The 15,515-nt window shown below is 44.7% G+C and overlaps 2 protein-coding genes across 7 annotated transcripts in view; one reads left to right on the top strand and one right to left on the bottom strand.

Annotated features, from left to right (window-relative positions):
* The first annotated feature begins 66 nt into the window (after positions 1-66).
* gp1ba (glycoprotein Ib platelet subunit alpha) lies at positions 67-7,701 on the top strand. 6 transcript variants are annotated; one of them, XM_086198072.1, is made up of 8 exons: positions 67-175; positions 277-368; positions 2,889-2,984; positions 3,152-3,343; positions 4,111-4,206; positions 4,366-4,545; positions 4,689-5,562; positions 6,677-7,701. In XM_086198072.1, exons 2-8 carry the CDS (start codon positions 345-347, stop codon positions 6,733-6,735), a joined length of 1,521 nt encoding a protein of 506 aa, XP_086054198.1. In that variant the 5' UTR covers positions 67-175; positions 277-344; the 3' UTR covers positions 6,736-7,701. The 6 variants fall into 6 exon arrangements, with proteins under 6 accessions (XP_086054198.1, XP_086054200.1, XP_086054195.1 ...); XM_086198074.1 differs by having other exon boundaries at positions 67-2,336; positions 4,689-5,384; positions 5,501-5,562; positions 6,677-6,721; XM_086198069.1 differs by having other exon boundaries at positions 67-2,336.
* A 3,288-nt stretch (positions 7,702-10,989) lies between these two features.
* The window catches only part of LOC147239006 (sodium/hydrogen exchanger 9B2), a 7,672-nt gene continuing 3,146 nt past the window's right edge, over positions 10,990-15,515 (bottom strand). Inside the window, exons 6-13 of the mRNA XM_086197159.1 lie at positions 15,295-15,376; positions 14,927-15,020; positions 14,745-14,851; positions 14,211-14,360; positions 14,020-14,128; positions 13,555-13,691; positions 13,304-13,478; positions 10,990-11,415 (exon numbers count right to left, since the gene is read on the bottom strand). Of these exons, the coding sequence (XP_086053285.1) occupies positions 11,339-11,415; positions 13,304-13,478; positions 13,555-13,691; positions 14,020-14,128; positions 14,211-14,360; positions 14,745-14,851; positions 14,927-15,020; positions 15,295-15,376 (931 nt within the window). The 3' untranslated portion in view covers positions 10,990-11,338. The remainder of the gene's footprint in view (positions 11,416-13,303; positions 13,479-13,554; positions 13,692-14,019; positions 14,129-14,210; positions 14,361-14,744; positions 14,852-14,926; positions 15,021-15,294; positions 15,377-15,515) is intronic.

The raw sequence follows: 15,515 nt of genomic DNA on the forward strand, positions 1-15,515 counted from the left end.
TCCGTCAAACCTCTGGAGGACACAAGTCTGACCGGAGGATCAGCGAGGCGCGCTGGCTAGACTACGACCCTACTTGAAACTGCCTCCAGCTCAGATGTCAGCTGGACTGGCTTGTGGAGTCTGACAGACTCCTGAGGGGCTGTAGGAGCCGCCCTCAGCTGGCGTGGCGAGGCAGGTAGCCGGTGACGCGGGAGGATCTTCATGCTGTCTGGCTTCTGCTGAAATGGTTTCCCACCAATTTCTCACTCAGTTTAAAACTTCTCAACATGCAGGAAGCGATGGAGAGCACACAACCACCATGGTTGGCATGTTGACCTTTACCTTGAAAGAACCTGTGCTTTAGGATGCGAAGAAGGACAGAACAGCAGGTAACAAAGTACTGAACCCTTTTCCTCAGTAAATGTTTTTCCAAAGGTGCTCCTGACATGAAACATCACCAGACGTTGGTCACAACCCACACAAGCAAAGAAATCAAACCTCAGATTTCCATTAATTGTGTGAAGATGAAATGACACAGAAAAGGTATTGAACACTCAGGTGTATTTGATACTTTGTACAAAAGACTGCGTTCTAGTGACTGACAGGTTTCAGCTGCTGCCTGGGCCTTCCTGTGTCTCCATTTCTTCATGTGTTCAACACTCCTTCCCTGTGTCCTTCCATTGTATGACATCATTTGTTTGAATCAGTCCAGTCCAGTTCGCAAGCCTCAGGGACCAAGACCACCCCAAACCTCTATTGCTGGGCTGGCGCCAAAAGATTTTCACAGTCAGACTAAAAACTGAAAGTCACCTCGATTACGAAGCGTCAGGTGGGGGTCTGGGCTGTTCAAGATCAGGGTCCTCTCCCTTTCATTGGCGCTGTTGCGAGTCAACACAACTAGCAGAAATGAGCTCCGAAAAAACAGACACAGGAAACCTGCTGGGCAAACAATGACCGGGGCACTATGGGTAGCAAAGACCTGTTTGTTGGCCGTGTGGATGAACAGGAACGGCGCACGACCTCCAGATCAACATGGAGTGGAGGGTGGAGCTGTGAGCAGAACGGCCCAGCTGGAAAGACTTGAACTGTGCAACGTATCACCACTGAGTGGAGAAGGAAAAGACTGCTAAAAAAAGACTACATATACTCACACATACATGTATGTATACATATATGTGTGAGTATATGTATGGACATTTGTATATGGACATATATGTGTATGTACATATACACACCTGCATATGTATGTACCTACATATGCAGGTGCATACCGGCCAGCAACTCCTCTTTCCACCACCCTTCGGCCAGACTCGGTGCCCCGGTCCCCTTCACTGACGCCGGTGTACGTTGTGGCGCTCACAGTCCTGTGGGACATCGAGGTGAACAAGGCCCATGAGCACAAGGCACTGGGCCCACAGAAGTGGCAGCAGGTGCACATCAGTGAGGGTGGAATGTGAGAGAATGTCCAAGTGCATCCACCCGCCTCAGCATGGTTCACGCCTCCTGTCTGGCAAACACTGCTGAGGCGCGGCACCACTCCACCGTGAAGACAGGTGGCCACCAAAGGTAGCTCAAAGCAACAATTCACCTGAAAAGTGTATTTTACCTGTCCAGTACTCACTAATAGAAGTATTCAGCTCACTGAGGTGTTCTTCTCTGCTGCATCACTTCTTAGTGACGCCAGAAGGGAGAACCAGCCATGTAGATTTAGCTTGAAGCTAACGGAGACTGATGCTAACAGCAGCTAAACTGTCCAGAAAGTTACATTTTCAAACTGCAGGTTCCCAGCTCGGAGATCACAACGACCTGGACCACTTGTGATTTGGCGCTTGTTTCACGGTAGCATTGAGCGTGACCAGCTGGTGCATCCAGTCATATTGGACGAAGCTCCTGAAGTCCTACAGAGATAGGAACGCACCCTGTACAGCCCCTTAGCCTGTTAGCTTGTGCTAACTCAATGTTAATGCAGTATCTCCGAAATGCAAACTATATACTGCAAAGTATATTATGTTACAGTGTAAAATCCAGAGAGTATTCTGGGCCGGACAAAGAATTGGCAGGAGGAGTTCTCAGAGAATAGAAGAGAAAAAGGAGTGTCAGGGCAGCGGCGAGATATCAGACAAGACACTTCCTGCCACGGCAGCTGTGTGTCAGAGACACGCGCACTCATTCCTCCACAAACGCTCTGCGTCACCTTCGGAATGCAGCTCCTCATCCTCCTCCTGTTGTTTCACGCTGTGATGGTTGTGGTTGGCAATGGTTGCCACAGTGACAGGGATAAGGACCACCGGCTGCGGGTCAACTGCTCTGCGGCGGGTTTCAGCGACATCCCGCCAGGACTCAACCCCGAGACAAAGGTGAAGCAACAGGACGGCGGCAGCTGCTGGACGAGAGAACGCGTCTTCTACTGTCCTAATTGTTACTGGTGATTTCTTGTTGGTAGAAGTAGCGGTACTGCAACCATCAATCGAGCGCTTGTCGTTGTTACGTCACTCTTCCTATCGCCTGATTCTCTATTTACATTATTTACGTATTTAAGACAAACCGTTTTTTTTCCTCTTCTCACTTTTTAGTAACTGATAAGAGAAGCAGCTGACCTCAGCAGATATCCAGACTCTCCAGACCTGGTTTTGTCCTCCAGGGAGCAGAATTATCTCTCTTCTCATGCGTCCGCCACCATTTGGTTGCCATGCTGTTGTTCTCAGCGTTCAAACCCTCCCAACTGCTCTTGGAAGCAGGAAACGGGACGTCGTCGTGGTTTCATGACTGACTGCTAGTTTTGTTTATCTCCGCGCTGGTGAATATTTGACTGACAAGACACCGCCACAGCGGAGCACCAGCTTCCTGTCTGCAGCTGATCAGTGGACAGTTTGTCGGGACTAAAAGCTGGAAATGTTTCTTCTTTGTAGGTTGTGTTGTTTCCGGGGAACCTGTTCAACCACCTGTCCTGGTCCTCCTTTCAGGTCTTCAGCCAGATCTATGAGATCGACCTCACAGGCAACAAGGTGTCAGAGTTCCTTCTGGATCTGTTAGTCATGTGACATCGGTGATCCATACCAGAGCAATAAGCTGTCCCCATGTTTCGCTTTCGATAGACATCAGTTCTGCTCTCAAATGTTTGTTTTCTCTGTTGATGAATGTAGATTTAAATCTCATAATTGCATCTCACCAGGTTCCTGAAGTGACCTCCAGCAGTGGGCCGGTCCTTCCCAGCCTCAGTGTCCTGCGACTGGGGGGGAACCAACTGACGACCCTGTCTGATGGTTCCTTCACCGCCTGCGCCGCGCTGACTGAACTCTACCTGGACAACAACGCCATCTACTCTCTGAGCAACCTCACCTTCTCTGGACTCATCAAGCTGGAGGTCAGTTTGTTAGCATGTTAGCTTGCATGTAGCTATTGTAGCAAGCCAGTCTGTTACAATGAGCATCATAAATTAGCTTACTGATGCAAAGCAAATACTACGGAGGAAACAAATAGAAAGCTAGCAACAATAATGTTAGTATAGCGTATCAGGGAGTCAGGAAGTGGCGGCCCGGTGGAGCAGTGGTCCTCCCTGTGGCCCCCAGCAAGAAGGTTGAGGGTGGAGCAGTGGTCCTCCCTGTGGCCCCCAGCAAGAAGGTTGTGGGTGGAGCAGTGGTCCTCCCTGTGGCCCCCAGCAAGAAGGTTGAGGGTGGAGCAGTGGTCCTCCCTGTGGCCCCCCACCAAGAAGGTTGTGGGTGGAGCAGTGGTCCTCCCTGTGGCCCCCAGCAAGAAGGTTGTGGGTGGAGCCCCGGCTGCAGCACGGGGTCTTTCTGGGTGAGTCTCCATGTTCTCCCTGTTCCTGCTGGGTTCTCTCTGGTACTCCAGCTTCCTCCACAGTCCAAAGACATCAAGAGGGACCAGGTTAATCCAGACTCTAAATTGACCGTAGGCGTGGCTGGGAGAGTCAAAGGTTGTCTGTCTCTATGTGTTGGCCCTGCCATGGACTGGTGACCTGTCCAGGGTGAACCCCGCCTCTCGTCCATCAGACTGACGCAAGGAAAACTAGCATGTTAGCTTAGCATCCCCATCAGAAACACCTGGACTGTTACACCTGAATGCCAACACCTTGAGTTGATCAGCCAGAAGAACACCTGTCCTTCCCTCTAGATCCTGGACCTGTCGTCCAATCACATCAGGGTGCTTCCTCTGCTCATGCTCCACCCCCTACCTGCTATAGAGACCCTCTACCTGGAAAACAACAAGGTGAGCAAACACCAACACCTGCATATTTTCACAATTCATCTTGCGTGTTTGATGGGACAGTCGTTCCCACAGCAGCTTACTGTCGCTCCATGGCCAGTAGGGGGCGCACACTGGCCCCTGGAGGCATTTTCTAACACACAGTTTTGGATTTCATTTCAGATTAGTGTGCTACCAGATGACTGGTTCAGTAAGAAGGTGGAGGTGCCTTATCTCTTCCTCTCGGCCAATCCCTGGACTTGCTCCTGTACGCTTGGTTATTTGCGTAGATACCTTGAGGATTACGAGCTCAATTTTTATGTGCGGGACGGCCGGATTATCCAGGGAGACGCCGAGAGCGTGGTGAGTCTCCCTGTAAGAAGTGTTAAGGTGAAGCCTGACACTTAGTGGTGGGGATCAGGTACTGAACGTGTCCCTGCTCGAGACATCTGGAGGGAGACTGGAGGTTTCCATGAATTCTCTGTTGTGTTTTATCGTTCTCTCAGGTGTGTGCGTCTCCATCGTGGCATAAAGACCGTCCTGTAATCACTCTGGAAGAATCTGAGCTGTGCTCCAAGCCAACAGGATCTTTAGACCTGCCGATGACGACCGCAGCTTCCCCCAGCCGAGCAGCTCCTACAGACACCCCGGCAGAACTGCACACTGCATACCAAGTGGTCACATGGTCCTGGTTCCACTCTTTCTCCGTGGTCAGCGAATGGTCCAATCACAGAAGCAGGGGTGATGGGTCACAAGATTTGACTGCTAATGTCCAAGCCACAACTGAAAGTCCTCATGTCACAACCATCTTTGTGGTGACAAATCCTCCAAAGACAAGCCAAGCCCTCCCAACCACCACTGAGGCTGCCACCACTGAGGCTGCCACCGCTGAGGCCACCACCACTGAGGCTGCCACCTCAGTGGCCACCACCACCAAGGCCACAACCACTGAGGCCACCACCACTGAGGCCGCCACCTCAGTGGCCACCGCCACCAAGGCCACAACCACTTACCCTTCATGGTTGATTGATGACATCAGCAGTGATCAGCAACTAAACACTGGAGCTGCAGGGGTTTTCTGTTTCTGGTTGTTTGCGGCGAGCGTGTTGCTCTGCGCGGCGTCGGCTACATGCACACTGCTGACAGTGGTGAGACTTTCCGTCTGGTGCAGGACGCTCTTCAAACCCCTGAATGGCGCGCTGGTGAGGAGGGGTGGAGCAATAGAGGGAGTGAGGCTGGTAACGTACAGCAAGATGGAGGGGGTGACGGGAAGTGGAGGAGTGATGGCGCTTTATCGCTCTGTTCTCTTTGTCTCTAGAGACGGAGGAGAAGCTGAGGACGGGGGAGGCAGAGGGGAGACAGAGGAGGTAACAGGAAGAAGTGAGGAGCAAGGAATATACAGAAAGACGGTATACCGTACGATCAGCAAACAGGCAGAGATAGAGGGATGGAGAGATGTGATGGAGGAGTGTTGGGTCCCTGCAGAAGATAGAGGGAGGGAAGGAAAGGAGGAGAGAAGGGGCGGGGGAGATGAAGCTTCTAGAAAGCGCTACAGTGTGATTCTGAGGGAGGAGAGGGAGGAGGCAAGAGGAAGGAGGGAGGAGCTGGACTGGGTGGTGGGGGGATGGGAGGTGAAAAAAGGTGATGAGGGAAGGGGGGAGGATAACAGGAGCAGCTGGGGAGAGTGGCTGGTGCACTACTTACCCAGCATGCCCTGGGGAGTGAGCACACCTGCTGAGGGTGAGGCAGCTCAGTGATTCACAGACTGGAACCAGATCAGGAAAGCCGCCATCTGCCTCGACCGGTCGAGTCTGGCACGTGTTTGATTATTTGATGTTGTCCGCAATTCGAGTTTCTCTTCTTCTTCTCTACACTTAACGGTAAGTCGCTCGCTGATTCCCTTTGCTCCCGTAAATAGAACAAGCATTGCTGTCTGGAGAGTCCCCTCCCTCACTGGTCAGGGGTGAGGTGTGTTTGTAGTCCAACAGGAAGTGGTCATGTCAGGGGTGAGGTGTGTTTGTAGTCCATCAGGAAGTGATCATGTCAGGGATGAGGTACGTTTGTAGTCCAGCAGGAAGTGGTCACGTCAGGGGTAAGGTGTGTTTATAGTCCATCAGGAAGTGGTCACATCAGGGATGAGGTGTGTTTGTAGTCCAACAGGAAGTAGTCATGTCAGGGGTGAGGTGTGTTTGTAGTCCATCAGGAAGTGGTCACATCAGGGATGAGGTGTGTTTGTAGTCCAACAGGAAGTAGTCATGTCAGGGGTGAGGTGTGTTTGTAGTCCATCAGGAAGTGGTCACATCAGGGATGAGGTGTGTTTGTAGTCCAACAGGAAGTAGTCATGTCAGGGGTGAGGTGTGTTTGTAGTCCATCAGGAAGTGGTCACATCAGGGATGAGGTGTGTTTGTAGTCCAACAGGAAGTGGTCACATCAGGGATGAGGTGTGTTTGTAGTCCAACAGGAAGTGGTCATCTCCTGTTTCCTCCACCAACAGGAAGTAGTCCTCCCCTGGCTCCTCCCCCAGCAGGCAATAGGATGGCTTCATGTGATTGAGTAAATCAGCTCTGGTGAACAGAAGTTGAGGCCACGTCCATGAGGCTCTGATATGCTGGAACTGAACCTGCTCATATCTTCAGTTGCTGGGCACCACACTCCTGACTTCAGGTCACTGAGTGGGAGACCAGGGAACTGCACACACAACTATGCTAACTTATGTACTGCTTCCAGGACCTATCACCATGGCGCTGTGAAGACGCAGTAAACATTGAAACTTATTGTGTTTAAGTATGAGTCTGGTCACTGCGATCATAATACTGCTCTAAAATGTGTGTAAACATGACCCGGGAAGGCCTGGTGCTGCTGAGCACTAACTCATATTAGCTAGCTAGCAAGAAAGAGATGCTGTAGCTTCTAAGCAGTAAAGATAGCTACTTAGATCAGTTTGTATGATGACATTGACTATAGTTATTCTTGCCCTGACGATAAAATATGTGAAACTAAGAATGAAAAGTTAAATAATTTGTTATGCAATAGGTGAAATCAAGTTGCTGCCATGACAGCTAGCCTAAAATCTGTAGCTTCCTAATATTTTCTGATGGGAAATGTCTTCAGATCGTTGCAGTGTTATTGATCTTTCCTCAGAGATGTGTTTTATGGTCAGCTTTTTGAAGAAAAACTAATGCAATAAAGTATTTTTTAAAAATCTTGCAGTTTTGATGCTTTTTATCCACGTATATATAAATATATGTACATTTTTATAACTAGTGTCAATGTGGTAAATGTCCTATCATCGTGGGCTAATTTGTCAGTTACACTGGGTGAAAGATTTCACACAGTCATTACACTGATATGGTTTCTCTCCAGTTCAAACTCTGATAAAAATTTCAAATTTTTTACCATTTTGAATGTTTTGGCACAGAGCTGACAACTGGGTAGTTTCAACAGGAAGTGGTCATAGATTGTAGAAGATTGTGGTCATGTAGCGTGAGTATGAAAATATATGTATGTATGTATGAGAGAATTATCTATGTATATATGAATAAAAGTATGTATGTATGAATTTATGTATGTTTGTGTTTGTGTTTGTTTATGTGCTTGTAGGAGCCACATTTAAGTTTAGATATTTTCATCATCTCGCTTAAACTGTTGTTTTCTTTGACTTTGTGAGTGTGTACGCCCTCCATGGGTGGTGATGGTGTTACCTATAAATGGGTGACCTTTGGCACCTAATTAGGGGAGAAGGCATACCAGCAGTACCGTCATTGACCTCAGTCGGACTCAGTAAACCGGGAGAACCGTGCCTGCCACTAAGTACATGAATTTATTTATGTATGTATGTATTAAACATATATATGTATATATGTATGTGTGAATGAATGAATGTATGCATGTATGGATTAAAAAGTGTGTATGTAGGTATGTATGAATAAATGTTTGTATGTGTGTATTAACATATTTATTAAAACGTATGTATGAATGAAAGAATGTATGTATGTAAAAATGCATCTATGTGTATATATATGAATGTATGTATTAAAATATGTATGTGTGAATTATACGTATGTATGAATGTCCATCCATTCATCATCCATCATCCCTCCCTCCATGTTCCCTCCTGTTGAGGGTGGTGGGGGTGGAGCCTATCCCAGCACCCTGGACAGGTCACCAGTCCATGGCAGGGCCAACACATAGAGACAGACAACCATTGGCTCTCCCAGCCACGCCTACGGTCAATTTAGAGTCTGGATTAACCTGGTCCCTCTTGATGTCTTTGGACTGTGGAGGACGCTGGAGTACCAGAGAGAACCCAGCAGGAACAGGGAGAACATGGAGACTCACCCAGAAAGACCCCGTGCTGCAGCCGGGGCTCCACCCACAACCTTCTTGCTGGGGGCCACAGTGAGGACCACTGCTCCACCCACAACCTTCTTGCTGGGGGCCACAGGGAGGACCACTGCTCCACCGGGCCACCTATGTATGAATGTATGTATTAAAACATATATGTAAGAATGCATGTGTGTATCTATAAATGTATTTATGTATGAATGTATGTATGTATGTATGTAGGACTGTATGTATTAAAACATGTCTTCATTTATGTATGTATGAATGTATATATATATATATATATATATATATATATATATATATAAACATATGTATGTATTAATATATTATTGAACATGTTTTATGAATATATGAATTTATGTATTAAAACATGCCTGAAGATATGTATGTATAAATGAATACATGTATGTATTTAAGTATGTATTAATTAATGTATTTCTGTATGTATGTATGAGTGTGTGTATGTATGTATGTATGTATGTATTAAACCAGGTATGCATATATATATATATATATATATATATATATATATATATATATATATATATATATATATATATATATATATATATATATATATGGGCTGCACGGTGGAGCAGTGGTCATGAGCCAGTGGTCATTAAAACATATATGTATGTATAAATGTATGACTGCATGTATGTATATATGTATGTATGTGTAAATGTGTGTATTAAAACGTGTGTATGAATGTATATATGATTGTATTCAGGTATGTCTGCATGTTTCTATGTATGAATGTACCTATGTATGAAGGTATGTATGTATGACTATATGTGTGTATGCATGATTGTATGTATGTATGAATATATATAAAAACATATATGTATGTATGAATTAAAACATGTATGTATGTATATATGTATGTGTGTATGAATGCAAGTATGTATTTATGTAAGAATATATGTATTATAAACTTTATGTATGTATATATGATTGTAATAATGTATGAATGAATGTATTTATGTATGAATTAAAACACGTTTGTATGTAAATATGTATGAAAGTATGTAGGAATGTATGTTTGTATCAATGAAAAATATATGTATGTTTGTATGTATGTATATATGTATATATGAATGTATGCATGTATGTATGTATTTATGCATGATTGTTTGTATGTAATAATGTAATGTGTATGTATGTACATATGTATGTATGTATTACAACATGTATCTATGTATGTATGAATGGATAAAGTATATGTATGTATGTATGGTTTCATGTATGAATGTATGGGTGTATGTATGTATCTATGAATGTAAGTATGTATGAAATTTGTATGTATGAATATATGTATGTATGCATGTTTCTATATATGTATGTATGTTTAAATGAATGTTTGAACATATATGTATGTATGAATTTATGTATGAATGTATGAATGTATTTATCTGTGAATGTATGTATTATGAATGAATGTATGTATATATGTATTTATGTATGAATTAAAACACGTGTATGTAATTACGTATAAATGTATGTAGGAATTACGTATCAATGATAAATATATGTATCTTTGTATGTATGTATGTATGTATGTATTAAAACTTGTATGTATGCACGTATGAACTTATATATGTATGTATTAATTTATGTGTATATGTATGGTTGGAAGTATGTATACATGTATGCATGTTTCTATGTATGTATCTATAAATATATTCATGTATGTATGTATGAATGTATGACTGTATTTATGTATTAAAATATGTATGTATGTAATTATGTATGAATGAATGAAAGTGTGAATATAATAACGTCTGTATGCATGTAAATATGTATGTATGTATGTATGTATGTATGTAAAATGTATATATGATGTATATATGAATGTATGTATGAATGTATTTATGTATGTATGTATGAATGTATTAAAACACTTTGTGGGTATTTATGAATGAATTTATATATGTATGCATGTACGTATGGACTGATGTAATAATGTATATATGAATGTATGTATGTATGAATGTGTTTATGTCTGTATGTAGGTATGTATGTATGGCCACCCTTTTGTTTTCATTTATATGTATTGATTTGAAACTGTGTTTCTGTTGTAAACAACAGAAAACAAAAATAACAAGAATTTTACCAACAAAGGCTTGTGGCCTGGTCTGGTTTCTCTGCAGCACCAATAAACTGAGTTCTCACTGGTTGTTTTGTCTCATGTGGTTCTTCTTCTTCTTCTGCTGGTGTGAAAGTAGTGAACCAGCATGTTGCAGCTCCTCATTAGAGACGACAAATGAATCAAATGTGTCATAAAACAACGACCTACAAGTCTGGAAAGTGCACACACACACACACACACACACACACACACACACACACACACACACACACACACACACACACACACACTGGGCAGCAGGAAGTCACATTAGCAGCGAAGCTTGCCTTATAGCAGTCAAATGAAGGTGCAACATAACCATTGGTGCGATGAAACGTCTTTATTTCAGGAACATACAGGTTGTATTATTGATTGTCGATGATTTTCTGTCAGAACAAACAAAGTTTTAAATCTGAATCTAAGATTGACAGCCATGGACAAAGACGGGTAACAGTTTGTGCTCCACACACTCTCACATTGCTTGTCTTTTGTCTGCTAAGAAAGAGTTTCTATGATTATGAAATTCTATTTTATTTATTTATTTTTTATTTTATTCATTTTTATTTTTTTAAATGTAACGATGAAAACAGCCAGTAAAAGCAATACCCAGTTGAACGCCTGCTCTGGTGTGTAGTTGCAGTTTCAATACCCAGCCGTCATCTCTTCATCCAATCAGAAGCCTTAAAGCTTGCTCTCGAGCGCCACGTTGTCTTTCCCTTGAACACCTTGAGATGTGGCTCCACCCACTACGTTATCAGCTGAAAGTGAGATAAGAAAAAAACATCAAATTCTCATCGATGATGAAGCATGGCTTCCAGGAATCAACAAATAAAGAATATTAGATGTTTGATTATTTTTCCACTTTAAACATTTTTACTGATTTGTCCACATGTCACTTCTATACCACCACCAACAGAGAGCAGCATAGGAACAGACAGCTGTGAAAGAAATGACAGCAGTCCAACAGGAAGTTGGAATGTGAGTGAGGAGGTATGTTTGTAGTCCAACAGGAAGTGGTCATTTCCAAATCTGAATGCAAGTGTTAGCAGTGCTAAGCTAATTTTAACCTATGACGGAGCTACACCAGGGTCACATGACTTCAAGGTCACCACCACTGAGCTTCAGCCTTCTTGAGTTTCCCCTGATGACCTTTAGTGACCTCCATGACCTCTGTAGGCTCCTCTAGACTCTTGTTAGCAACCCAGGTTTTGAAGACTCCACCACTCCAACATCCGCCAGTCTGGTGTTTACTGGTGGATCTGATGTAGAACTGAACCTCCACTATCCACCGGTCTGGTGTTTACTGGTGGATCTGATGTAGACCTGAACCTCCACCATCCACCAGTCTGGTGTTTACTGGTGGATCTGATGTAGAACTGAACCTCCACCATCCACCAGTCTGGTGTTTACTGGTGGATCTGATGTAGAACTGAACCTCCACCATCCACCAGTCTGGTGTTTACTGGTGGATCTGATGTAGAACTGAACCTCCACCATCCACCAGTCTGGTGTTTACTGGTGGATCTGATGTAGAACTGAACCTCCACCATCCACCAGTCTGGTGTTTACTGGTGGATCTGATGTAGAACTGAACCTCCACCATCCACCAGTCTGGTGTTTACTGGTGGATCTGATGTAGAACTGAACCTCCACCATCCACCGGTCTGGTGTTTACTGTTGGATCTGATATAGAACTGAACCTCCAACATCCACCAGTCTGGTGTTTCCAGGTGGATCTGATGTAGAACTGAACCTCCACCATCCACCGGTCTGGTGTTTACTGTTGGATCTGATATAGAACTGAACCTCCAACATCCACCAGTCTGGTGTTTCCAGGTGGATCTGATGTAGAACTGAACCTCCAACATCCACCAGTCTGGTGTTTACTGGTGGATCTGATGTAGAACTGAACCTCCACCATCCACCGGTCTGGTGTTACTGGTGGATCTGAGCTGGTAGAATATTTCTGTGCTTTTCCTACTCCTTCCTGTTCTACTCTCTAAAGCCAGTCCGTTTGTTCCAGACTGCACTTGAGGGTCTGTGTGTTGCTTGTACAGCTGTGACTCCTTCGAACGACTGTAGTTGTGTTTCCATTTAATTGTCAAAGAGTTTTAAATGTTTGAAATGTCACAAAGGGAAATTAGATATCTGCTGGTTTGCAGCAAGTGAAAAAGGTTCATGTGTGCTTTTCTCAGAAGATGGCACATAAACAACATTACGCGTGGAGCTGGTCAGTCATGTGACTGAAAGACTTAGTGCTCACTCCATGTCCCAGTTGGTGAATGTACTCTTTTTCAAACAGACATAAACTACCTCAGCAAGAGTGAAAACATTTTCCTCAATTAATCTGTTTTTTTTTTCAGATCTTGTCATTTCCATGGACCTTCTTACATGCAATACTTCAAAATACTTGAATGGAAACATAAGTGGTGACTCTCCGTACCCTCTTGAGGTACAGTATACAGTATACAGTATACTGTATACTGTATAATGTATACTGTAGGATTGCAAGAGAGGACAATATCACACTCTGTTCAAGCACTTGTCCATTCGAGGTCAAGGATGTCAGCAAATGTCCCCACTAAGATAGCTGTGCAAATATGTGTGTGTGTGTGTGTGTGTGTGTGTGTGTGTGTGTGTGCTGACCTTTGACCTCCTTTGCCAGGAGGCGTGGCCCTGCCAGGCCAATGCCCAGTGCTCCAATGGGAGCTGTAGTCAAGATGGCTAACACAGCTAATGTTAGCACGTCTAAACCAAACTTGACGAGTGCCTCATCCCCCACCTCCCTCGCCATGTCCAACGCCTTGGAGCCGATGGCAGCCTGACAGGAAATGACGAGAACAATCTTTAACGTCACTCTAGAGCCTGACTGGAGGACTCGGACACGCGGCACTGACCTGCACTGTGGCTTTAGGCAGCCACGCCACAGCAATGAACAGCTTCTCTTTCAGGTTGAATCCACCAAGATGAACAAGAAGGAAGGTTACGAGCAAGCGGGCCACCAGGCCGACGCTGATGCAGGCCAGACCCAAACCTGCAAGCAGGGTTCAGTTGAAGGCAAGATTCATCTTGATGAGTTTCACAGGAGTTCTCATCAGAAGGAACTATTTGACTGCTGCGGGAAGCATGAACTGGGTTCCCCCAGTTGACCATCTCGGTTCTCGGAGTTAGAACAAAATTTATTCAACGAGACACAGCTTGTAAGGATAATCATTCTCGCTGTTGAGATGTTCAACAGAACCTGTAGAACCAGTTAAAGATGCTGTGAAGGATCCCACCATGTCAGTTTCACTGAAAAAGTCTACAAACGCAATTAATGTTGTGGGTTCTTTGGTCTGTTGGTAATCTGGTCAGGTTCATACCCACAGTGCTGGCGCTGAGTGTTGCTATGGTGATCTCTGCTCCAATCAGACCAAAGAGGAGGGGCTGGAAGATGTCCCATGAGCGACCAACCATGGCTGCCACTGGCGCCTGGAAACAACGGTCAGGGTTCCATAAACTGGAGGGAATCCAGGTGTTTAATCCAGATTAAGGCTGTTCTGATGTGTAGTACCTTGTCAGACTTCCAGCCCAGAGCAGCGAGGAAGGCCAGAACCAGCGTGCAGAGACCGCCAGCACCGGCAAAACCAACCACGTGGCTGAAGAACACCGCAAATACGGACAAACCCAACAACATGAGGGTTCTCCGCAAGACCAGGTCCTCCTGCAGATTATCATTTAGATTGTATCTTAAAGAACAATGTATAGAGCAACACTGAGAACCACATTCAGAAACATCTACCACAAGGAGCAGCACATGAAGAGGATGATATCTGAAACAACATCTGGAACAGCAAAGCAACGGGAAAGAAATGACTTGAACATTTAGAACATGTACAGAAAATGTAAACAGCATTGAACATCAAGAACAACACAGAACATCCAGCACAACAAATAGAACACCAAGAGCAACGACAAGAATGTCAAGAACAACATGTAAAATATGTAGAAGAACTTGTCATAAAACTGATAAAAGGAAAAATAGGACAGTTAAGAGATTGACGAGAACTGAACCTCGACTAGAACAACCAACAGAACAATGTCCCACCTGGTCTTGGCTGGGGAAGCAGCATAAGAACAGACCCAGAATCAGCCCGGCTATGATCCCTCCAACCACCTCCAGCAACCCCTTCAGTATGTTCATCCATGTGGAACCTGCAGAACAAACACAGCATCAGCCACAGAACCAAACAGCACAAAGTGGAACCTGAGGAGAACTTATCCTCTGACCTGTAGAGAAGGCGATTCCTAGGCAGGTGGAGAATCCTGTGATGGCTAAAATGTCATCAAAACTCCCAGCAGCCATCAGCAGAGTGGGGATCCCCTTAGGAACCACAGTGGGATATGAGAGAGGGACAACAGCATGAGACCGGAGCAACACGGAACACAATGAGAACAACACGGAACATGGATTTGACATCCAAACAAACTTAAGTGTTTGTTAGTGAGGAGGAACTTCCAAAGAACAGTGGAATACCTTGGCAGAACATCTACAGAACACCAAAGTAATAGTGTAGAATGTGTAGTTTACAGAGATCGTTGTTCTGCAGCTCCCCCTGGTGGCGGAGAGCAGAACCACCTGTGATCAGACAGTGTACCTTCTCCACTCCATAACCTTCTTTCTGCAACAGCAGCATTGAGGGAACCACCACGGCTGGAGACACTGCAGCCAAAACAAAACTGTACACACACACACACACACACACACACACACACACACACACACACACACACACACACACACACACACACACACACACATTTGCATACAGCTACAGGAGAGATCCACATCTGCAGATCTGAAGAAGAGGGATTTGCT

The sequence above is a fragment of the Aulostomus chinensis genome, chromosome 24, assembly GCF_037954235.1.
Source record: "Aulostomus chinensis isolate RoL2024-O1b breed Wild chromosome 24, RoL_Achi_v1.0, whole genome shotgun sequence".
NCBI lineage: Eukaryota > Metazoa > Chordata > Actinopteri > Syngnathiformes > Aulostomidae > Aulostomus > Aulostomus chinensis.